This window comes from Chelonia mydas, chromosome 1, assembly GCF_015237465.2.
Source record: "Chelonia mydas isolate rCheMyd1 chromosome 1, rCheMyd1.pri.v2, whole genome shotgun sequence".
In the NCBI taxonomy this organism is placed as follows: Eukaryota; Metazoa; Chordata; order Testudines; family Cheloniidae; genus Chelonia; species Chelonia mydas.
Genome location: NC_057849.1, coordinates 22,780,532 through 22,806,819, shown reverse-complemented (window position 1 = coordinate 22,806,819; position 26,288 = coordinate 22,780,532). Strand labels below are relative to the sequence as shown.

The following is a 26,288-nucleotide window of genomic DNA, read 5'->3' as shown; positions in this document are numbered from 1 at the left end:
AGTTCTAATAAAAGTATTAAAAACAGTAACAAGAGTCATTGTATAGTTTATTTGCTCTTACAACTAAACCTTTGACGAGTCACCATAGAAGACCCAAAATTTAGGTTGTATTTGGGAAAAGGAATGTTTTATAAAACCTAAATACCCTTTTTTAAAAAGAGTCAGTAACAATGGCTAGGATTAAAGTATTCCCCTACACCAGTCAAAATCTGAACATTACAGCACTGAGGTAGTAAATAAGAATCAGGAAGCATCATCACAGGTCACAGTTAAATTGTGAAATTCATTTTGGGTAAATAATTGAAGTGGACAATGCATAAAGCTTTACAAAAATATTTTTTATTAATGAAAGCAGCAGAGTCTGAGCAAGACAACAGTACAAAGAATGTAAACATTACTAAGTTCAGCTCCAGCCAACTGAACAGTGGAAAAAACTATTCTAAATGCAACTACAGTAGAAGCTAGTTAACAGGTTAAACTGTAAACCAACAATGTATTTTCTACTTTTAATTAAAAAAGGAACTTATCGTTGTCGGTCCCAGCGCCAGATACTGGCATCATCACAAACAGCTATAAGGATACTGCTATCCCTGCTAAAACTGGTTTGTCGAATGGCAGCAGCACATTTAGGATGGGTAAGTGTCGTACATCTACAAAGAAAGAAATGATTTAGTTGCAATGTTAAGTCTGCATTTGCTATTACACTTGTGAGTAAGGGCTTGCTGGATCAGAACTTTAACATGTTATCTGACTGACGCCAGTGGAAGCTCACTCACAAAGGAAAGGTTGGCAAGGCTGGGCCCTTAGTGTATTCTGTACTCCTTAGTTAGCTGTTGGAACCCAGAGGAAATTAATTCTCCCTCACTGCAATTTCTTCCTCCACCCAAGATCAATTTTCATAAAGCTCTTCTGAAAGTGGATCATCTTAGATAGGTTATTGTAATAAACGTAAGCATTAATTTTTACTTAGGAATACAGTATTGTAATTGGGTGATGAAAGATAGCAAGATTTCCAGGAAGGCCTCATATGCGACTCTTCAATAGTCACCTGGCCAGGAACAGGTGGTCAACTGGAAAGTCACATTACAAGCCCCTCCAAATTCTGCACGTAGCTAGCCTGTGTAACTGTATTTCTACTATTACCCTAGTCCTTTCCCCTCCCCCTTCCATTGTGCGCCACACCCACCTGGAAAGTCTCCTCTCAATTACTTTGTAAACTTTTCTCCTAATTACTCTGTAAGCTCTTCGAAGCACGGACTTTCTTTTACTGTATCTACGTACAGTGCCCAGCACAATGCGGCCCCAACCCGACTGGGGCCTCTGGGCGCTACTGTAATAAATACAAATAATGATGTTAACTTTACAGGGTCAAAATGCTTATTCACCGTACAAGTTAGAATTGAAGGTGTGGCTACCACCACTCAAGAGTTTGTGTTATGGGTAAAGTAAGAAGGAAAGTGCCCTACCACCATTCAAGAGTATGAGTTGTGTAAAGAAGGAAAGTGCCCCAACTCCATGTCTCAGTAGCACAAAGGAATCTAGGGGACTTTAGAAATTTCTATATACTCACTTAGCCTTATGAGGATCTTCTATTTCCAAATCCCAAACATAAAGTTTGCCAACTTGATTGCCCAATGCAAGCATCTTTGAAATGAGAGAATATAGACACTTTAACATATGGTATCAAAGAACAGAAGCCAGACTTCATAAAGTCTCTAAGACTGACAACATACACACACGCGCGCGCACATAGCACTTCACATACTCAAATCACTAGAAAACCAATGATCTGCATTACACCCATGTGTCTTATGTATTTGCCTCAGTTTCCTCATCAGTAAAATGGAGATAAAAGATGGAGTAATTTTTCCTCCAATACCACTAACGGAGAGTCAGGATTAAAATCTAGTGTTCATGACTACCAATAGTAAGCTCCTTGCTCCAGACCATGTTGCCTCCCATCATATCAGCACATGTGAGCGGAAAACTTTTCCTCATATACCGTTAAGGCATCTAAATATGTAACTGGGGAAGAGTTAGTTTCTGAAACTGGGATTTTCTTCAAATACAGCAAAAAGTTCAAAGCTCACTCTTACCTTTTGCCAGAAGTCCATTGAAAACCTCATATACCAGATATCGCACTGACTATAATCAAATCGTCCTAGTATAGTCACATTTGACTCACTGGGCTTGATTTTATCTATATCATCCTCCATTTTGCCAGGTTTCCAGCACACAATAGCATTTTCACAGGACTATGGGAAGAGTAAGAAGAATCACTTACTTGAGGGTGAAAAAAAAAAAACCCCATAAACACCACCCATGCTTTTTTCAAACTATAATTTTATCCAAACTTCTCCTTGTACAACTACCCTCGAATATATAAAGAAAAAAATCAAGGATGTCACCTGGAATCTTAGGGCTTGTCTACACTGCCACTTTACAGCACTGCAACTTTCTTGCTCAGGGATGTAAAAAAACACCCCCGAACGCTGCAAGTTTCAGCGCTGTAACATGCCAGTGTAGACAGTGCACCAGCACTGGGAGCCAGGCCCCCCAGTGCTGGGAGCTACGCCCCACGTGGAGGTGGGTTTTTAAGAGCGCTAGGAGAGCTCTCTGCCAGCGCTGTGCTGTGACTACACAAGCCACTTTAAAGTGCTGCTGTGGCAGTGCTTTCCCATTGCCAGTGAAGACATGCCCTTAGGTGTCTATCCACAGATCTTACACCATGCAGTCCAAACACAGCCACCTCACCCCAAGCTACTTGCCAATGACCTTTAATTGCCAAAGGAGTGCGAGTGAAGTGCACTTGGACAATTCAAACACAGAAGAGGGGTTTAGTTCTGTCTCTATGCAAATTTGAAGAATTTTAGTAATGTTCCAAACATGTTTCTTGCTAGAAACGAGCTAAGTTGTTTTCAAGTCTCAGAGTAAACAGGTCTTAGCCAACATTTGCAGAGCAAACATTACCAACGTTGCAACACAAATCAAAGTCATTCCGTGATGCAGACTTTCCAATTTAAGTACATCTATTTCATTTCTCCTTTTTGTTGCAAGAGCTATATGAACTCCCAGAAATGAACAGTCTTGCTTTTTTCCCTAATGAACATTCCACCCGAATCCTGGCTTTTCAGTTGTCATATACTTTTACTAGAGCTTTGATTGCTAGAAGAATTTACATAGATTTTTAATATAAGATGCTTATATACCCAAACCTAATTAGTTAAACTCTCAATCTACCTAGAAAAAAATCACCTTGCATGGCACAATAAGTTAACTTTCCGGCCAATAAATCAAAGCAGCAGAAAGACACCCCATTCTACTCCACTCTCACCCAAAAACTATTGTTTGAGGCCCTGAATGTAAGCAAATAATCTTGAACAATATGGCTAAACAGTAGAGACTTTACCTTGGAAAGTATTAGATCTCCTAACCATCGTACACAGTCAACATAGTTCCTATGTATATCTCTGGTGGAAAAGTCAGGAAAGTGAATTTTCTGAGAAATAAAAGGCCTGTGGGGAAAAACCAATGAGTCATAGCAAGAAGGGCAAAGAGAGGCACTTAAAAAAAACTATTTAAAACACTAAAACGATAATTTATAACTGTCAGTAGAACCTTTTTCTACTGTGTCTAATAATTTGCGGCGTACATTTCAGAAACTTATCTGTAAGGTAGATACTACAAGACTATCTTCAGTGAATTAGCTGAGGTCCCAACATATGTGTGGGGAGGGGGTGGAGGAGAGGAAAGACTGGAGGCACTGGAAAGACAACATGTTAGCCTCTGAAGAAATTCAGCAATCCCTGTGTCAAACACTTCAAGTCGTGTTAAAACAGAAACAACTTCTGGGATTCCTTCAGCCCCCAACACTCTTCAAGCAAAATCTAAAATGTTTTGACAAGGTATGTGTAAGAACACACTAAGGATCTTGTTTTGTCTGAAGTGCCATTTAAGATTTGGTAATATTAAGAAGTAGGCACACTTCTAGTATTAGTCCCATTGTAAAATGTGTTTAGTATATTTTAGATCCTTCACATTTTATTTCACAAATTGGCTACTCAACACTAGGGTTGGTACAAACAGGTAATTACATGAGTTGGTTTCCCTTAATATTAAGGACAAATTTTGCTAGTAGCATAACTGAAAGGTAACGGTCTTTTCAAATCAACTTATTTTTTAGAAATTGGACCACAGGAGGATTGAAAATTTCAAGTGTAATTCCAACTGTGTAAGCATTTTTGCCCTATATCCCCCAAATAAATTACTGATTACAATAACTTGTATTATTTTCATACTTAGAATTTAAGGAACTATTTACTACAGTCTAGTCAATTATTCTGATGTTTATTTGTTACTCTACTATAAACCTTTGAGGGGACAGGAAAGGCTGCTGATATGTATTTATATATATGCTTCAGAAATTAGAACTGGATTAAAACACCAATTCCAAAAACCATCCAATTGCGCATAAATGGAAGAAGTCAGACTATTTCAATAAGTGTTTGGACCTGTAATTAAACAGAACACTGTTGCCACCACATATCAGTAAGAGAAGCCTTCTTCCAGAGCAATTTAGGGATCAGCACCTCCTAAGTCAATGGAAAACCTCCCTCATTACAGTGGGAGCTGATATGGGCCCTTGGTGAGAAGATTCATATTTAGTAGATATATCAACGAATAAAGATCAAGATTGTGTTCACCTGTTGGTTTTATTTGGATTGTACTCATAAGACTCCTTAATGGCATTCATCATTCTCTTTGAATTGATTCTCCAGAGTTTCAGAGAGTGATCCATACCACAGGACATTATTTTCTCACCAAGAAGGTCATAATCCTACACAAAAAGAGTCAGCTTTAAGCCCTCAATATTAAGTTTCAGCATACTAACTCACTGATTCTATTTTCTTCATTTACATTAGATGCATATATGTTCAAGTCATATTTTCAGTCTAGAGAGCAAGCTAAATAAGCATATTTCAAGATAGAAAACTATTAAATATAACTTAAGCCTGCTTTCTGTAAAAGGTATGTCTTGGCACACCTATTTTACTCTCTTGAATGCAAAAAACAAGAGAACATTCAATGAAACTGAAAGACAACAAATTGAAGACTAGTATTTTCCCCAACGTAGAACCTGTGCCAGAGGATTTAATTGAGGCAAAGACTATAGTAGAATTTAGAAAAGGATTGGACACAAATGAGGGCCATCCACCATTACAATATACAGAACAAAAACAATTTTAAGAGGATATAAACCCTTATACTTCAGAGTGTAAGCCAGCAAGTGGCTGGGGATAAGAAAATGTTTTTCTATGGGAAGGTTATTCCTTAATTGTCCACTATATGGTTTCTTGCATCTTCTTCTGAAGTATCTGGTACTGGCCAATATCAGAAACAAATTACTGGGCTAGAAGAACCACTGATCTGATTTGGTATGGCAATACCGATGTTTCTATGGGAAGAAAGACCAAAGCCAAATGATTAATTGTTTCTAGCACAAATATTCTATCTAGGTATTTGTTACATACCAATAAAATTTGAGTATCTGTACATAAACAGAGCCATAAGTAAGCAAGCGTAACAAGCACAAGTCACTGTTTCCCTTATTAATGTAACCCTTTTCCTTCCTTATCCATTCCTCTCTCTTCATATTTTTTGTTGCTTTCCTTCGTGTTATGCACACAATTTGATTAAGATATATGAGGCCGGGACAGTATTGAAAGTTCATCTTAGGTGTAAACCATGCTGAATGTGAAATTTGTGTCAAGTCCTTAATTACTAAAGAAATAGTACTGAATTAATTGTATACTACTGTAGGCCAAAACAGGAATTGTGGGACGTGTGACGGTATTCTCTTGTGGATGAAAGCACCAGGTTTTTTGTTCTACTCATCCTTAAAGCTCACTTATGCAAAGTCTTTCAACACCAAGTCACCTTTGAAAGGTGTTTTATAGACAGACAAGTAAACTCCACAGTTATGTGATGCTTGGATTATGCAAGGTTTGTTGGGTCTCCCAAATAAAATTTTGTACAGGTGTCCAAGAAACATTTCTGTAATCAAAGATTATTTGTATACATCGAAAGTAGAAGACAGAAATAGGTATAAAGGTTTTGGTGGCATGAAGCAATAACTGCATCTCTTGAGAGGTGAATCTACAGGAGAGTGCGTACTGTAAACCATCCTAAACAAGTGTCAAAAAAAAAAAAGAGGACCCCCCCCCCCCCGGAGGGATTATTTAAATTGCTTTGATTTAAAGTAATGGATTTTAATCTCATTTTGCATTTGTACTTTTTAGTGATTTTCATAGATACTAAGGTCATAAGGGACCATTATGATCATCTAGTCAGACCTCCTGCACAACACAGGCCACAGAATCTCACCCACCCACTCCTGCGAAAAACCTCTCACCTATGTCTGAGCTACTGAAGTCCTCAAATCGTGGTTTAAAGACTTCAAGGAGCAGAGAATCCTCCAGCAAATGATCCGTGCCCCATGCTTCAGAGGAAGGCAAAAAACCTCCAGGGCCTCTTCCAATCTGCCCTGGAGGAAAATTCCTTCCCAACCCCTAATATGGCGATCAGCTAAACCCTGAGCATATGGACAAGATTCACCAGCCAGATACCCAGGAAAGAATTTTCTGTAGTAACTCAGATCCCACCCCATCTAACATCCCATCACAGGCCACTGGGCCTATTTACCATAAATATTTAAAGATCAAGGTTGATCATAAAGAAAGGTTGATTTTCACTGCTTTGTAACTATTAAAACATGTTGATTCACAATTAAATGTAGCCTTTACACTAAACTTGGTGCTTTTGCTGACCAGAAAGATATGGTGTATCTACACACATTTATTTAAGGTATTATATTTCTTAACTAAATAAATATTAAGAAATGATGAACAATTCATTTCTTATTTAGTAGAAGATGATTAAGTTTTACTTGTGAATTGTGTCAAGCTCCATTTGGATGGATGTTAAAATTCAAATTAAATGCACAAAAAAACATTTCAAAATGATTTCTATTAGTTAAATAAAACTACCTTAAATGTGCTGGTTACACAAGAAAAAAAGTTTTTCAGAACAAAACATGTTTTGTATTTAAAGCTAACTGTTTTATTAAAGCAAAAGAAGTACTATCTGTAGTTAGTGAATTGAACTGATTGTCATTGAACTGGACTAGCTGAACAAACTGACATGAAGAAAACATTCTCTCTACACCCGAACAAGCTACTGTTGTCAAAAGCTGGTGTAGCACTTCAACAAATTCTGGTTCTAGGTGCTTAGCCAGTGACTTCCACCAGTTCAGCGCTATGACTTTCTTTAAAACTGCAGCCACAAACATGTATTGCTTAATATTAATCCTAATAGGTTATAGTAAATTTAGGCATAAAAACACATTGTAATAATTTCAAATTTTAAATAGGCTTACTTTTAAAAATAAACCTGTTTATATAAAAATGTAATTACTTTTTTTAATCAATTTTATCCACTTAAAATATAAGATGGTTGGAAGTCTATTCTATATATTTACAGAAAAAATATAAATATTTTAGAGATTTAAAATATAACTTTTGTTTTTCTTTCAACTTCGGCCTACTTAAGATATTTGTATTGTGCCTACCACCAGAAGTCAAAAGGAATCACTCACATGTGTAAAATTAAGCACAGGTAGGATAAGGGCCTTAGACTGCAACTTCTTCAGGGTAGGGAGTGTGTCTCTATTCCATGAAAAGCTATGCAATCTTTCGCACTTTAAGCTATACGTTACAAATGCAAAAACTGAAGGATAAAGCTATTTTAAACTTTGGTTGCTTCATCCAACTACCTACTAAAACTAAACCTTTTAAATATTAGTGTAGCTACTGACCAGTTTCTCTTACCCTATGATGAGTTCTCTCAGCTGAGGTCAACTGGGATACTTACAGTTCCTAGAGGCATTCATTAGAACAAGTTGTTCCTAGTGAAGGGCTTTGAACAGTTCCTTCCCATTTCCATCCAACATGACTCTTTAATCCCTCAGAGTCCTAGTTTATTTACCTTCAGGACATGTTGCAAAATATCCAATTTCGATAGAGAGTTTGAGTGACGCAGGTGTCAGTTTTTATGGGCTGGCAAGTATTTTAGTGCTGATGTGTAATCTTAGAATTATATTAGCCTAAATGTGTTTTTAAAAGTGTTCAATTCATGTACTTTGGGTTTGCTGGGCACAATATTTAAGCCTAAATATGATTCAAAGAGAGATATTGGGATTCCCATACATAAGACTGAAGGCATTGCCCTATAGTTTTCCACTTACTGCACTTAAGACTTCATCCCTGTGCCCTTCTACTCCTCCAAATATTGCAACCAGCGTGTCTGTTTGGATGTTCCACAGTCTCAGTGCATGATCTAGAATACAAACACAGAAGCTGACAGGTTAACCTTAATCATCCATTTGTACCTCAATAAAGTTAATGTAGCCACCACTTTCAAGTACAGGAATCCCACGGTAGCATTTATAATGTATGAAAAGTATGTTCTTCCATTACTACAAGAAAAAATTGTTTTCAGTTGAACGTTAGTATCATTTTAACAACACTCTAGGTATGGTTGAGAAAGTTTTCATTCTAATGATGAACTCCTACCTAGCCTATTTTCAGGCCTTAAGTCATTTCCTGGGGAGAAGGGAAGGAAAAATATATTTCAGCCAAAAGTTAACGTCCCATTCATTCTCAGCTCAATGATGATTTTATATTTTGGACAGTGTGCTAAAAAATCCCTTCAGTCATTTGAGTTACCAAGTGTGCAGGAAAAAAAGGGTGCTTTTCACTCTTTAAAGTATTCAGCTATTATTTTGTGCTCTGACAAGCCAAAAAAAGATTTTTAATACAGTGTGGACTGAGGGCAGGAATGGGCCATAAATTACATACACGCGACTTCCACTGAAGTCAGTGGGAATCGTCTAGCTGTTTCATAAGACAGAATTTCGTGCCAATTTTCAATGAAGAGTCACTGACATTTAAAAACATCAAGTTTAGAAAGAACTGAAAGAAGATTTTATGGTTCCACTAAAGTACAGTACACTATAAGATGGATGTGTCAGACTAGTTGCATTTTGCTTCCCCTTCCTCCCCCGACTCTCTCCTCATCTATACTGGAAGTGGGCAAGCAGTTCTTGGCCATCCAAGAGGCAAAATTTGATCCAGTGATCATACAATAGTGCGACTGCATGATTTTCACTTCTTTAAAGTTCCAAACTATTTAATTACAAATAAAATAAACTCAAAAAATTATGGTTCATACAGCTACACCACACTATACACAAAGCTGCAGGAATCACTTTCAGTTTCTCAACTCTTGTTCTTGTGAAGTCTCATCCACAACACTGCACTATTGTAGGATGTTCCGCCTTTGGAAAAGAATAAGTTTTTAACTCTAGCACTTGCAAAACTTCACTCTTGTGAGCACACAGTCTTGCTTTAAGTTAGTCAAGTTTAAGAGGTTATGATTGGTTGGATAGTCTAATCAAGACAATACGAACCAGTTCTCCTTTCACTTCCTCCTAATTTATACTCATGTAAGTGACAGGAGAATCAGGCTAAGAATTTTTTTTCCATACTGAAAGTAGTGTGCACCATGTAACCCACACCAGTAGGTGGCAGGACAACTCAGCATATAAAAACCAATTTAAATGATAATCACAAAGCTCCATCAATGCCCAACGGTTTGCACAACTGTCACAGCTAAACATGGATGTTTTCTTTCTACCTACAGAGACATTGCTTTCAGTCCGTAGGCACCAATGGATGCAGTTACATCTAATACAGGCCGTGGGTTTCATCTAACACACATAAATCCAAATTAACAGAGTTAATTTGTTCTAGAGTTTCAATGCTTCAAGTTGGTTTCGGGATATGAGAGAGAGAGAGAGAGAAGGTGGGTGTGGCAATATCTTTTTATTGGATCAACTTCTGTTGATGGAAGCAACAAGCTTTCGAGCTTCACAGAGCTCTTCTTCAGGTCTGGAAAAGAGCTGGCACACTCTGGTTATCTCTTCCAGACCTGAAGAAGAGCTCTGTGAAGCTCGAAAGCTTGTTGCTTCCATCAACAGAAGTTGATCCAATAAAAAGATATTACCTCACCCACCTTGTCCACCTCAATTCTTAAAGTGTCATACATTGATCTTAGTGTTCTGATGGGGTTTAGCTCATCTCGTTCAAACCCTAGACCTCTTACATGGTATTTAAAAAAAAAAATCTAAGTAGATGGTTCCTAAACAAAAAATAAGCAGCTAAACTGCCGTACCTTTGCTTACAGACAAAAGGAGATTTGGATCCCTTGGATGAAATTTCAGTTCATTGATTGCATTTCCATGGCCCACGTAGTGCTAGAACAGATTTCAAAGATAAAATTATTTCCCACCCCTCAAATTGAGACAGTTAGACTACATACATTGTAAATTATTTTAGAAAGCTGCAATCTGCAGTTTGAAGCCGTGACCACTCACCTTTATGCACTGCATTGTAATGGGATTAATTATCCTAATAATACCCCTTGACCCAGCCACAGCCAGAAGCGGGTGACTTGTATTGCTATCATAGGTCCATGCACAAGTATAAAAGTTCTCATCTGCCTAATAGGTGCCATGTTAAGGACTACAGAAGCAGCTGTAGAGAATAAGGTATTCATACATTTGTTTAGAAGCACAGTTGCTGTTTTGTAAAAGAGCTCAATAGTGTATGACCAGAGATAAGAAGATTAATATTTATTCTGATTTCTAAGCTCTCTACAACTCCACTCCTTCCCCTGTGCATGTTTCTCTCCTTGCTGCTCTTTTTACTTCCTCATACTGCACCATACACCTGAAATGCTCTCTGATCTATCAGCTCTTTCTTCTTCTTCAAAAGGACTCAAGTGGTGGAACTAAATGACTAAAATGAAGGTGAGAAAATAATTTATTAGCCATGTAATTGGTCTAACCTCAGGACTGGAGCCAGGAATTCTCATTTCCAATCCTGGTCCAAGCAGTAAAATAGGAATGCTACGTACTACATAGCAGTGCTAGAAAACTGTAGAAGCTACAAACATGAAACATGTTATACAAGTATTAGCGCTGGGAGGCATAAGATTATGTTGAATCATTTTAACAATATTTTATATAACATGTTTCATGATTCTGCATTTGTAATATTAGAAAAGTAAAGCTAAAATTTGTGGGATACAGGCAGGAGTTTGGATCTGAAGTGAAGAATGTTCCTTATCAACAGGTGTTTACAGTATTTTATCACAGACAATAATTCAATTGTTACACATCAGGAGGGAGTAAACAAATGTTTCTCGTGTTAGTCCTACTAAAATACCATTTTATGACAAGCTGCTTTAGAAGGATACATCAGCATCCACGTAAGACTGCAATAAACGTATTTCTCCTTGGGAATGACACTCATATAATGTAACCTGGGGGAAAAAAAGGTTTAATGGATTATTAATTTCATGCAATATGGCATGTGATTTTCACATTCATCTGTGCAAACTGAAGGGTGTCTTGCTCTACACAAGTCCCATCTACTATCTGTTCCTTAGCTGAATGTGGAAATGGTTCGATGCAAAAGCATTCATGTGTCTTATCAGACTAATGACTTATTTAAACATTCCTCATGGTGAAACTTCCTCGGGATGAAAGCTGCCGACAGGCTATACCATACCCTGAAATTAATAAAATTAGTTCTAACCTAACTTGTTACTTCTATTTGATATTGACAAACCATTCTATTGTCTGGTTTAATTTCTTTGCACAGAACTATGGCCCTTGTTACTTATTTCTCTACATTAGTTAGTGCTTGTAATAACTGCCGCACTGACAACCCTGGAAAAATGAAATTCTCTTATTTACTCATAAAACAGATACTGCATTCTCTGAATGCTCTGTTAACTATTTCTTAAGGCTGCTGTTAAGTGAACGCCTGTTCACCAAGAATCCATCAACTCATCTCACATAGGCCACTAATCTTTACTTAGTATCAGTACTTGGCACATTGACACCAATAAAGATGCTTCTTTCATTCTGTTGTACATCACTTAGCCCTTTAAACAGGTTACAGCTGAGAACCAACACTTTACCTGAAAAGAATTTTAGTGTCTCCCTTTCAGAGATCTTCCAACCTCTACAAAACTGAAGGAATTTTAGTAAAATAGGAGCCTTATTCTCAAGCCGCTGAAGCATGCCACCACATTTCAAACTACTGGATTCACCCATCTTAAAATTGCAAGCATTTACAGCCTTGAAAAATGGAATACAAAACGCCACCACAGTATTTTAAATATTGAACACTGGTAACTGGAGGGAGAAGAAAATGGCATACAGATAAAGAAGCAAGTGTAGGGGCAACATGATTAGACAGAAACTGAGCATATTACTCACTCTGTTGCTGCCTACAGTGGCAAACACTAATGGATCTCCTTCCTTACTGTGCCAGTTAAACTGGACTCCAAACAATGGCTGACTGTGGTCCTCCTGTAAAGGAAAAATAAGATCAAGGAAACACGTGAGAGAATGAAGACCAGACATTATTTCTCAGAAACTCATGATTTGTGGCAAAAGGAGCCTATTTTTGTACAACCTCTTCCCATATAAAAGGTCACTACATTTATAGCCGTTTACATGTTCTGACCCGATATACTCGCTCTTAAAAAAAACAGTAGCACAGTACATTAACTTGTTCGTCTTCAGGGGAGGTAAAAACATGTTCCTCTGCTCCAAGCTTTAAAGGCGAAGTGAAAAAAACACCACCTCTTATGTACTGGTTCTATTTGCAGCTTGGACTACTTGCTTGTTTGGTGATCCTGGGCAAGGCAACCTCTGGGTCTAAAGCCTGGTCCACATACATTTTGTGCCAGTATAACTATTTCAGTTAGGAGTGTGATTTTTGTAAACCCAAATAGTTATCCTAATACAACCCCTAATTGGGATGCAGTTATATCAGTATAAAGGGCCTTATCAGCATACCTTATTCCTTATGGAGATAGAAAAAAGCAATATTGGAATAACTGTGTCCACACTGGCGGGCGGGGGAAGGGGGGGTGTTAACTATACTTGTCTTGTTAAAGTGGTAAGGTGGTACAAATCTCTAGAGCAGTGGTTCCCAAACTGGGGTTCGTGAAATGTATCAGGGGGTTCACAAAAAAAATTCTGTAATGGCGGGAAGCCGTCCCTAGGGACCCCAACCCATGTGGGGGCCAGCGGCCCAAGCCTAGTGACCAAAACTTCCTGGCAGAACAAGTTTAAGCTTTGTTGCAGTCATGTGTTTTTTGCCTGGACTGCTCAAGACCTGAATGCTTGTGGGAGGAACTATTTGAGTTGGCTTCTTAAATACCTTCATGCTGTTTCACGTCTGGTACTCCTTGATGAAACATGTAGAGAGGCTTAATCGAAGTGATATAAGCCTTAGAAGTGAAATCTTGGAAGAGTGTCCTCATTTTCATAATGTAATAAAATTAATAATGTAATGATAAATCATAATGTAATAATAAATAGTGTGAAATAAGCATGTCATAAAGAAAACAAATTATTTCCAAGATCACTGCTTCTATCATTTATGCTCAGGTAAGGGAGAAAATCCCTGGAAATATTCATTTTTAGGAGGGGGTTCATGAGATTTGATATTTTCGTGAAAGGGGTTCGTTGGTTATTAAAAGTTTGGGAACCACTGCTCTAGAGTAACGCCTTAGGGCACGTCTACACTTGCCATTTAAAGTGCAAAATGTCCCTTTTTTTGCACAAAATCCATGGGAGCGTCTACACTTGTTAATTACTTTTTGCCGTGAAACTCAGAAGTTTCACAGCAAAAAGAAAGGCACACAGTTCTTACCGCTGTTCTTTTTGCAATGATGTGAAAGTGAAGACACATTCTTCCTGCGTAAACACCTTTTGGCCTCTGAAGGATATCCCACAGTGCCAAAAGTGACCACTCTGGCCAGCACCTCCGCTGCTCTGATGCTAGGTAAACAGACGTCAGCCCCTCCCTCTGTAAAGCCCTGGGAAGTTTGAAACTCCATTTCCGAGTGCTCATTTGACCTGGTGACCATGGCTGCTCCACATAGCAAATGATCCCCTGCTTGGAGCAATGCCGAGCTACTGGACCTGATCAGAATTTGGGGAGAGGAGGCTGTGCAGTGCAAGATGCGTTCCAGCCATAAAGGAATTTCAATACCTACGAGAAGATTGCAGGCAGCTTGCAGAAGGGGCATAACAGGGACACACTGCAGTGCAGAGTGAAAGCGAAGGAGCTGAGGAACGCCTACCACAAGGTGAGGGAGGCAAACCATCAGTCTGGTGCTGCGCCCCGAAGCTACCGTTTTTAGTGACTTGGATGCAATCCTCTGACCCCACCTCCATTGCAAAGAGCCCAGTGGATACTTCTTTATGTCTGGAGGCAGTGGAAAGTGGCCCTAGCCAGGAGAAGGTGGTCATAGATGAGGAGGCAGCGGCTGAGGAAGCTGTGGAGCCTGTTGTTGCCTGCACTCAGGACCACTTCTCCGCTCTGGAAGTGTCTAGCCAGTGTGAGCGGCCACTGGCTGCTGAGGGAGAGGCAGGAGAGCAGAGCTCTGGTAAGTTGCTTTGCTTTGACAATGCATAAAGCAGGTTGAGGGCATAGAAAAGTACTAAGGTGGCTGTGTTTGTGTGCTGGGTGCCCTCCCTTCATGCTTGCCCTTTTCAGAATGGGAGTATGCAATAAATCCTCTAACCCTGCGTTCCCTCACCATTGCTGGGCTCTTATGCACCATGGGTGCTTGACTTTTCTCACCACAACAGTGATTTCTTACCAGTGGTGTATTGCAACATACACAGAGATTCCTATATGTATGTTTCACAGTAATGTGTTGCTTTTGTCTCCCGGAAATGACGGTGGAAGACCCACCCCGCGCTGTAGCAGACCATCTACGATGCATAAGAAGGCGGCCAAGATGCACTGAGGCAGACATGTTTCGTGAGGGGATTCTGTACTCCCAAGCGGAGACACATGATAAAAATAAATGGAGAGAAACCATGACAAAGTGGAAAGAGGAAGAGAACTGAGACTGAAAAGAGAATAACGTTTTCCATAAGGAAGCCACGGAGAAACTAATCAACGTTCTGGAGCATCAGCCAGATCTGTTGCATTCTCTCATTATACTGCAGAGTGACCTGAATCGTGCTCGCCCCCCATTGTGGCAAGTGCAAAATTCTTTCCCATGCACTCCCCAAACTCCCACTGCACATTCTTATAGACTCGCTGCAAATTTTTCCATTCCTCAACAATCCATACCCCCTGACAGCTTATCAAATGACAGTTGGAGTTGTATACAGCTGTGAGGTATATGAGCCCCCCACCCTGTTCACCACCAATATTGAGGATGGATATATGTGCATGTGGTGTTCTCTCTCTTTTTAAAATAAAAGCACAAAATTTTCAAAAAGAAGCAAGCTTTATTTGTGTTCACATTTCTGTACATGTCATCACAGCTACAAGTCAACGAGCACTTCATCTTCACTGAAATTACAGACAGAACCGCCATGTAGCACAGCACATGCTGTTAACACTTCCTTTCCCAAGCACAGCAGCAAAGTTAATGATTTTCATTTTCAAACTTTTCTCTCAAGGCATCCCGGATCCTAACTGCCACATGGTGTGCCCCTCTAATAGCCCTGGTATCTGGCTAAAACTCAGCAGCCAGGCGTTCAGCCTCCACGCGCCACATACAAGTAAATCTTTCCCCCTTCCCCTCACAAATGTTATGTAAAGTACAGCACGCTGCAATAACCATGGGAATATTTTCCCTGCTCATTTCCAGTCTACTGTACAAACATCTCCAGCGTGCTTTCAAACCGCCAGATGCACAGTCGACAGCCATTCTGCACCTACTCAGCCTGTTGTTGAAACATTCCTTACTGACATCTAGGTTTCCAGCGTATGGCTTCATAAGCCATGGCATCAAAGGGTAAGCTGGGTCTCCCAGGATCACAATGGGCATTTCCACTTCCCCGACAGTGATCAGCTGGTCTGGAAAGAAAGTCCCTGCTTGCAGCTTTCTCTACAGGCCAGTGTTTTTAAAGATACATGTGTCATGCTCCTTCCAGACCATCCAGCGTTAATATCAGTGAAATGCCTATGGTGATCCACTAGCATCTGCAAAACCATGGAGAAGTACCCCTTACGATATATGTACTTGGTGCCAAGGTGGGCTGGGGCAACAATAGGGATGTACATTCCATCTATCGCCCCACCAGTTAGGGAAGCCCATTTCTGCAAAGCCATCCAAAATGTCACGCACATTACCAAGAGTCACGGTCTTGCGCAGTAGGATGCAATGAATGGCCTTGCACATTTGAGTTACCACAGCACCAGTGGTCGATCTCCCCACTCCAAACTGGTTCACAGCCAACCAGTAGCTGTCTCACACACTTCTCTACAGTGAGTGCAGCTCTTAGTCTAGTACCCTTGCGATGCAGGTCTGGGGAAAGCTCAGCACACAGTTCTATGAAGGTGGCTTTCCATATCCAAAAGTTTTGAAGCCACTGGTCATCATCCCAGACAAGCATAACAATACGATGATACTACTGTGAGCTACTTTCTCTATCCCCAAAAAACGCTGTTCCACAGTGCTCAGCTCCTCAGTTAACGCCAAAAGCAATCCAATGTTACTTATTTCCATTTCAGGCAGCTCATCAGGCATCTCTGACTGCAGTTCTCTTTGCAAGTTTAAGAGCAGCTACACTGCCAAGCACGGCGTGCATGTGACAGCTATCAGAGTAGTGGACAGCCGTGCTTGTAGATGTGGTGGGAAAAGCAGCCAGACAGCCAGGAGTGTTAGAAAATGCCGCGAAAGAAACAAGAAAGTAATAGGGCTGCTGGGACATGAAGCAGTGCATCACGGGGCACTGAGCAAGGACCCAGAATGCCTTCTGCTCGCCTCCCCTTCCCACAAGACTGATAGTCAAAATGAAGAGAGGTACACTGTGGGATAGCTGCCCTAGAGCGCTGCTCTCATCCCGGATGGAAGTGCTGCTAATGTAAAACTCTCTGATGCCGGAGGAATTAAGTGAGTACACAAACCAGCGCTTTTACTTTCACCAGTTCCCTATCACCAGTGAAACTTACAGTGAAAAAACTCTGCAAGTGTAGACATACCCTTAGTTAAACCATGCCACAAATGACTTCAATACTAACCTAGGTCACAATATGCCTGTGAAGTTAGCACTTACAAAGTGGATTAAAATCTTCAAATGAAAGGTACTATAGAAGTGAGAAAAACAAATTTTAATATTACTAAGATAGGCCTGTAATTACACATGTGTCTTCTTTCTTGTGACAAACATAAGGGTGCTCCTTAATAATTAAGACTGTATTTTGGCCTGCCACTGCCATGGTGTTAAGAGACCATCTGGAACAGCCCAGGCCGGCAAGAAACATGTCATGATGGTTGTCTAATGACCTTCAAATGGAAGGTATTAAGAGACAATACCAGAACAAAAAGAAAAGGAGTACTTGTGGCACCTTAGAGACTAACAAATTTATTAGAGCATAAGCTTTCGTAGGCTACAGCTCACTTCATCAGATGCACCAGAACAATTAGCGCTGACAACTCTAGTCCAGCCCCTGAACTGGTTTGACCAGCATAGAGGAAGCGGGGAGGCCAAGGGCCACCAACACTTGAAATAGCTTCCTGGAGAACAAAGAAAGCTGACACGGTTTAGTTGTTTGCAGCTTTCTGTAGCAGTGTTGGTCCCTGGATGAGGCAACATCTTTTATTGAACCAACTTCTGTTGGTGAAAGAGACAAGCTTTCATGCTACACAGAGCTCTTCCTCAGGTCCTGAAGCGGTTTTGTCGTTCAAAAGCTTGTCCCTTTCACCAACAGAAGATGGTTCAATAAAAGAGCTAATGGACACATTTTTTTTTTTTTTTGGGGGGGGGGGGGGGGAGGAGGACAGGGAAACGGAGAAACAGCCCAAGACCTCCACAGGAACTCCCCTCTGAAGTTGTTAATCTGGCCTAGGTCACCATTATGGGATACAGCATAAAAATTGGTTGTTTTAAAATCAGTTTTTTCTCTCTAAATCTTTGCTGCTATAGAAAATATTTTTTTTCTTTTGTTTTATAAGAAAGATAAAAAGATCATTTAAATTTCTCAAGGCTATTGGTCAATATCACCAGTCACAGATTACTATGGAGAGAAAATAAGTGTCCAAATCTCAGCATGGTGAGAAATGGATGGTACACACAGGGCAGTTTGGCCTTGGTCCTACTGAAAGAGTGGGAGAATTGTGAAATACCATTCTGAAGCAGGTAAGAGCTAAAGGCACAAGACTGGGAGGACTCTGGTCATTCAGACACCAGGAAGAGGACAGAGGGTGCAGCTAGCCCTGTAATCATGACAATATATTTAAACAAAAAGTTTTTAAAAAAATTACACCTATCTGTCCAAATCTGAGTTTGAGTTCAGGAAAAGCAGAAATGTATCTGCAATTATATTAATTCTTACAAGTACAATCATACAATGCTCAGCTGCGGTCTTGGAAGGTAAATAAAGAGAGTATTTTGTTTTAAAAGGCAATGTGTCAAAACAGCTCAAACAACTTCCATCAAGAAACTCCTGTTTTCTCAGAAAAACCTGCTGCCCCATAGGCTATCATCCCAGCATACACACTTATTTACTGCTTAACCTTTACATCTACAATATTCAATTACTGATTTGAGCTCTCAAAATAGTTACCCCCAAAAAAGACATTTTACTTAATTTTTAAGGGACTTTGACAACTAATTTGTAAAAAATATTACATAAATGTACACAAAAACAGGAAATAAAGGTTTGCTTTATTTGGAAAGTTATACTTTTGTTTTCTTGGCATTTAAACTACACCTAAGGGAGCTCCTACACAAGTGTTTAAAAAATATTTTTAGAGTGGTTTTTCAGACTCAGTCATAACAGTGTTTAAAATTTACAGCAGTGAGTAATAGACACACTTCATGGTTTCCTTGAGGGCAAATGTGTAAAAACAGTAAAAGTAATGGAAAGCAAGTCTAGGAAGGTAGAAATATCCCGCTCCACACATCTCTACAGGATAACGTGAAATTCCATTCTTTTAAGTTGTTTTAGTGATTTTTCACTTTTAAGTGTAGTCTTGTTACACTTTTGTATAGGTCAAAGATGGATAAAATACATTTCATACCACATGGCATAAGCTGTTTCCCAAGGAATCATGAATGACATCTCCACTGCATATACACCATTTAATTATGGTTATTTCTGTGGTGTTCACTATAGTATCTGCCCAATATTGCATAATTAGCTTGGAGGGACAGAGAAAGGGAAAGAGGATCACCTTCTTCTGAAGCATGAGCAAAGGTGAGATATCAGACTGGATAGTGTTTCTAAATCAAAGTGGTCACCACAACTAGCATCTAATGTCCAATCTCATCTATTTGAGCCTTACCTTCAGACTATTTACACATTTAAAGGAGTATTTGCACTTCTTGGATTTCCATTTTCCTTTTCCCCAGCTTTTTCTTCCTGGTGCATTGGGTGTGTTTGTTGGGGTGTCAGGGCGTTCAGTGTTAGTACCACTTTCTATACTAACAGCATCATCCTGAAAATATACAAAATGGGTAGACATCAGTACCTAACTTAAGAAACCCAAATAATGGAAAACTAGCTGTTTTTACATTCCCCTCCCTCTGCCCATAGGAATACTGTCTGCACACGGACTTTAAAAAAAGAAATGTTCAAGAAAAAAATGTTATAGATTTTCTAAATAAAAACAGCATTCCTCTGCAGAGATATTGAAAGGTCAGACAGCTGTGTCCAGTGCGGTAGTAAAGTCATTTTTTTCAGGAAATACTAGGTTACTTGTCATTTTTCTAAAGACAGAAACTTTAGCCGTTTAATTTTTTTTGATTCGGGTACGTCAAAAAGAGAGCAGACAGCTGCAAGACTCTAGAACAACTCCAGAAGCAGGGGGACATTTTCATTGCTTAGCCTCCTACTGTTACCAACAAATTTGCTATCTGTAATGACACTAAACGACACTCACTTTCTCATTTCATCACATGAAATTTGGTTAGATAAGAAATAGAAACTAAACCTTTTCAAGGCAGGGAAATAGTCTTAAAAAAAGGGATGGTAATTATCTACCTCACAGGCATTTTACAGGAATAAACAATGCTTGTAAAGACCACTGAGGTATTTATAATGAAAAGAATAGTTGATTGCAGAGAATTAGCATAAATTTACATTCCTGACAGAAGTTGCTTTCCTAAGAGTGCTGTCTTCTGTATAGTGTCAATAAATATTCAGGAATAAAAGTGAACACAAAACAGTAACAGATCAAGCTACTTCAGAGGTGTTGTGGGGCTAAACGGAAACAAAAGAGACAGTAATGGCCTGATTTTCCAAAGGTACTGACCAACTACAGCTCCCACTGAAGAGCTGCAGCAGCTCAGTACCTCTGAAAGTCAGGTAATAAGTGAATCACCTCAGCCAGAGGGAATCATTTCCTCCGTGTTCCCCCCCCATAGAATGGGGCACAGTTTCAGGATAACTGCACCTTTACCTCCCTGACCCCGTGGTCTTCTCAAAGAACACCCACTTAGACTAGATGCCCGAGACCTTCATTTCTCTCTGCACAGGGACCTCTAAATGGGAGTTTACCAAACTGTAGCAGTGTTGGGGCCTGCCTTGAATCAAAGATCAGGTCCATTTGTTGAGATGGTAAGAAGTCTCCCTCCCCCGCCCCACCCATATTACGTTAAACTCAGCCTTCTTTGGTTCCTTGGGTTTCTGATACCCATTTGAACCAGTATATACAAACCAACCCATATCCCCTCTGGAACTGTTTACAATCCCTGGGACTGGAGTAATCACCCCCCACAGTTTTTACTTCCTGGAGGAGTTATGGAACCGCCCCCGCCCCTTCTCCCCCATGGAGCTGAATACAGTCCCTGGCCCAGCAGATATACAGAACATAAACAAATTCAATATGGTAGCCAAAAATACTGGCTGTGCCTGCAATCTCTGTCACTGAAGGACAGCTTTCCAGGGCAAGGCTGACTGCCCTCACAGGCTCTGAGAGCCATAGGAAGTCTGTGGTCTTCAATTCCATCTCTCTTCTTACCCCCACTAAACTTAAGGAAATTCTAGTTTCAGTGGATTTGTCAAAAAACAGGCCTTGTCGGCATTAGGAGGATTTTGTCAGTATGGTGTGGATGTAGTTATATCAGTATAAAAATGCTCATTCCAGTATAGTTTATGCAACATTACACGATCACAATCGACCTGGCAGAGCTATGTCAGTACAATTTTTAAGTGTAGGTCCCCCCAGAAGCCTCTTTTGTGATTCTTAGATAAAGTGGTCTCCTCTCTCCTCCATCGTGAGTCTATTCTTCAGTAATCCAGAGAGCCCAAGTCCTCAGGTTATTCCTTATCCTCAAGCTGACACCACAGCAGTCTGCTAAACTAACCACTAAAAGTATGTGTTGCATGCAATACAAAGACAACCAAAAATACAACACACACTTGCTAGTTCCCTGCAATGGCCAACTGAAAAAAACCCACATTCTAACAGGAGGCTTTTTCACCTTCCCCATTTATACCTCACAGACAAGTATTAAAATTAACAGACTTTATGAGCTGTAAAGCATACATTTTACAGATACTACAAAATGATGTTTTCTTGTAATTCACAATAATCCTGGTAACATCTGAAAGCAATCAGGCAAAACTGATACACAGGTGCATTCAGAGCCAACGTACAGGAGCAAGCAAAGATAGTATATCTGAGTTAAGACAATGTAGATGGTCTTATGTGCAGCTTTCACTAGTATTCTCATTGGATTTATGTAGTATACATGGTTCTTTACAAACACAGAAGACAAAGTCTCCCCCCCCCCCCACACACACACACACACTGAGTTTACACTACAAAGACCAAATCCCACAATCTTTAGTCAGGCAAGACTTCCTGCGAAGTAGTTAGATACAGTACCATCTTCACTTGCTGTAATACACAGGCTCTCAGCACACCTTTACATGTCAGTTTTGTCTGTCTGCTTTTTGCTGTTAGAAAGCACTCTGCAACCACACAGATTTTATCTGGAATCAGTGGGAGTTGACTTAACAGGTACAGCAAGATTTGACTCTATAAATAAAAAAAAATTAATTAAAACATTAAGTCATACTAAGAACGTGTGGGCACATGGGCTTGGAGAAAGCAACACTAACTGAATAAAGTGGGTTTGGGACAGAAAGGGAGAAAGCTGTGACCACATCTATGCTATAACAACATAGTTACAGCCTATGTTGCTGTAACCCCATAGATAAGTCGCAGTCTACAGTGACAAAAGGGGGTTTTTCATTGCTGTAGGGACCCCACCTCAAGTGATTCTTCCATTGATCTTATAGACAGCACAGCTGCAGTACAGAGAAGGGCAATAAAAATTATTAGGGGTAGAGAACAGCTTCCATTTAAGGAGAGATTAAAAAGACTCGGACTTTTCAGCTTGGAAAATAGATGACTAAGGGGGGATATGATACAGGTCTATAAAATCTTGATTGGTGTGAAGAAAGTGAATAAGGAAATGTTATTTACTCCTTCACATAACACAAGAACTAGGGGGTCACCCAATGAAATTAATAGTCAGCAGGTTTAAAACAAACAAAAGCAAGTTTTTCTTCACACAGCGCACAGTCGACCTGTGGAACTCCTCGCCAGGGGATGTTGTGAAGGCCAAAACTATAACAGGGTTAAAAAAAGAACTAGATAAGTTCCTGGACGATAGGTCCATCAATGGCTGTTAGCCAGGATGGGCAGGGATGGAACACCATGTCCGGAGTGTCCCAATCCGCTGTTTGCCAGAAGTTGGGAGTGAACAACAGGCGATGGATTACTTGATGATTGCCTGTTCTGTTTATTCCCTTTGAAACACCTTGCTCTGGCCACTACTGGAAGACGGAATGCTGAGCTAGATGGACCATCGGTCTGATCCAGTATGGCCATTCTTAAGTGCAGTGCCAGAAGTGTGGATTTTTCATACCTTTGAGTGCCAGAGCTCTATCAACCTAAGGCTTTGTCTACATTAGCACTTTTGTCAGTCAGGGGTGTGAAAAAATACACCTCTGCCTGACATAAGTTTCACCAACAAAAGGGCCACCGTGGACAGTGCTACTTCGGCTCTCCCACTGACATAACTACTGCTGCTCATGGGAGGTGGGTTAATTATGACATCAGGAGAGCTCTCTCCTGCCGGCACAGAGCAGCTACACAGAAGACCTTACAGCGGTACAGCTGTAATGGTACAGTTGTGCTGCTGTAAGGTCCGTAGTGTAGACATAGCCTAAGTTTTAAGTGTAAACTGGAGCTGGCCTACACTACAGATAAGTCGACCTTCCTACGCCACTCAGGGGTGTGAAAAATTAACTCCCCTGAGACACAATTAAGCCAGCCTAAGGTGCGGTGTCTACAACACTGGGTCAATGGAAGAATTCTTCCATCCACCTAGCTCCTGCCTCACAAGGAAGTGGATTTATTACAGCAATGGAAAACCCCCTTCTGTCACTTTAGTAAGTGTCTACACTACTACTGTGCTACAGTCAGCTGCAGCGTTTCAAGCACAGACATATTAGCCTATTTAGCCTAAGCCTATTTAGGCTGTATCTACACTGCCACTTTCAGTGCTAAAACTTTAGTCGTTCAGGGGTGGAAAAAAACACCCCCCTGAGCGACAAAACTTTTAGCGCTGAAAAGCGCCAGTATAGACAGTGCTTTATCACCGCTTGTTAGGGGTGGGGGGTTTTTTAGCGCCGGGAGAGCTCTCCCCCAGCAATAAAGCATGTCTACACTGCCCACCTCACAATGCTGCTGCAGCAGCGCTGCGGTAACGTGGACAGTGTAGACATACCCTTAAAGAGCTGGTTTGGAATCAGAATGAAAGGTAGGCAAAGGTGGGAGGAAAAAAGACAAAGGGAGAGAGGACTGGGTGGAACACTGGAGGCAACAAGAATGTGAAGACAAAAGCAGCAGCAGAGCTGTTCAGACCCCTGAAGGTGAAGATAAGGTGCCTGAAATCTGAGTAGATGAAGAGAGGAAGTAGTGAAGTTTGTGGGGGATGGGGGATTGATGCAGTTACTCTCTTCATCTGCTCAGGTTTCAATCTCTTTATCTTTACCTTCAGGGGTCTGAATAGCTCTGCTCCTCCTTGTTTCCACATTCTTGTTGCTTCCCATGCTCCACCCAATCCTCTCTCCCAACTGCTCCCTCTGTCTTTTTTCCTCCCACAAAATTTTGTCTTCCCTTACTTTGCTTCTACCTCTTGGAATGGATTCCCCTCCCTTTCTACTCCAATCCCTCTTTCATTTAAGTCTTTCACTGCTACTTCCTCCAAGCCCATCTGCCCACATATTCTTAGTTTGACTTATTGTTTTAACTGCTGTTTTGACATAGCAGGAGCCTGTGTGTAGAGAGAAAGAGGGGTAAATCAGAAGTGACCGACTAGGGTTACACACAGGACTTTTTAGTATTGTATCCTGTCATTTCAGAACTTAAACTACATAAATATGTCCACAGATTATAATGGTTGGTACTTAAATAATTGTATAAATATTGTATATGCATTACAATAAACAGAGACTTCACCTTTATAGGAGATTATATCACTAAGCCTCCATCCCTCAATGGATTATACATAGGTGAAGAAATCTAACACCACAGCTCATTGCAGAATTGGGACCTCGGAATTTAATTTTAACAGTCTAACAGAAAAGCCTTGCAAACTGTATTGTGTGAATGAATGAACAGAATGTAACCTATGGTACTAAAGCAAAAGAAAAAAAATTATATCAAGTTAGGTATGAATCTCATTGGCTTGTATAATTCTATCATTTTAAACAGTTCTGTTGCAGCCAATCATTTGCTTTTATTTTGCTCTTATATTAGGATGGTCTTTAGAGGCACATATTTGGTGATAATTTTTTGCCACAAAAGGGGAGTTTTCTAACACTGTAATAACTTTAATTTAAAAACATTCTCAAGTCGTCTTCTTTCACCAAAAAACTACGTGTACGTAGGAATATTGCAAAACATATTGTTCCACAATACAAGATTTAAAAACAGACAGCACACACACATATAGTGTTTTATTTTTTCACTTTAAGATGTCTTACTAGAAACTGATTACCATTTTATAGTGTAAATTGTTACAAATCTCTACCTCTACCCCTCCTACACCTTACCTCAGAGGTGCCTGCCTATCTGCCAGCCCCACCCTACTTAAATTATTTAGGAATGCAGCATCTCCTGAGCCCCCTCAGTCCTAAAATACCCTCTCCCTATTTTAGAGTGCAGGGAACGTCAGACAGAAATTGCCCCATCACTATTTTGAGGTGAAGGACCTTCTCCTTCCCCCAACACCACAGCGGACACAGCCTAAAACACAAATCCCAGAGCCTCCTCGCTGCTGGAGGGTCCCGCACCTCCCCACGCCCACATATTACGGTGGGACCCTTCAGTTAAGGGGAAGATCCCAAGCTACTGGAGGAGATTTCCCAGTTAAGGGGGTACTCTCAGCCCAGCCTGCTGTGAGGGGTGTGTGCGTATCCCCCTTGGGAAGGGGAAGGCTCCAAGATACAGGCTATTTGGGGGGATTCCCCAGTAATGAGGTGACCGCAGCCCCACTTGCTGGGAGGGATATGGGGGATCCCCCTTGGGATATGAAGGCCCGAGGATTGGGGGGGGGGCGCCTTTGGGGCAATTTCCAGTAACGGGGTGACCCCGGCCATGCCTGCTGGCAGGAGTGTGGGGATCCCCCTTGGGGAGGGGAAGGACCCAGGATCAGGGGCTTCCCCGTGCTAAGGATGGGGAACCCCCCAGTAACGGGCTGCCCCCAGCCCCTCCCATCTCCAGCGCCCCCTGCTCCGGGGCGAGCCCAGGACAGGGCCCCCCCGAGCCCCCAACCCCGGCTCCCCTGGGGGCCCCGCCGGGACAAGGGGGCCCCGCTCCCCGCGCCCGACTCACGTTCTCGTCCCCGGACAGGTCCCCGGGGTTGCTGTTCTCGTCGCTGCTCAGCTTCTGCTTCTTGGCCGGCATCTCGCTGCCCGCTCCCGCCGCCGCCGGCGGATCAGCCCGCTCAGACATCTTCCCCGCCCCCCGCCACGGAGCCGTAAAGCGCGCCCGGGCCAGGGCCGCCGCACCACCGTAACGAGTCCTCCTCGCGCCGCCAAGCAGATTGACAGTCTAGTGGCGGGAGATGCCACACTGCTGAAAAATCCAGTCTG

At 41.0% G+C, this 26,288-nt stretch overlaps 1 protein-coding gene across 2 annotated transcripts; it reads right to left on the bottom strand.

Annotated features, from left to right (window-relative positions):
• Positions 1 to 319: 319 nt before the first annotated feature.
• EED (embryonic ectoderm development) lies at positions 320 to 26,288 on the bottom strand. Of its 2 annotated transcripts, XM_037889379.2 has the most exons (13): positions 26,029 to 26,288; positions 19,459 to 19,611; positions 12,407 to 12,499; positions 11,377 to 11,442; positions 10,493 to 10,618; positions 10,291 to 10,372; positions 8,303 to 8,394; positions 4,704 to 4,837; positions 3,410 to 3,515; positions 2,097 to 2,255; positions 1,571 to 1,644; positions 1,187 to 1,330; positions 320 to 650 (listed from the first exon to the last, which is right to left on the bottom strand). In XM_037889379.2, the coding sequence occupies exons 1-13, from the start codon at positions 26,146 to 26,148 to the stop codon at positions 524 to 526; spliced, it is 1,476 nt and encodes a 491-aa protein (XP_037745307.1). In that variant the 5' UTR covers positions 26,149 to 26,288; the 3' UTR covers positions 320 to 523. The 2 variants fall into 2 exon arrangements, with proteins under 2 accessions (XP_037745307.1, XP_037745312.1); XM_037889384.2 differs by lacking the exon at positions 1,187 to 1,330 and having other exon boundaries at positions 26,029 to 26,183.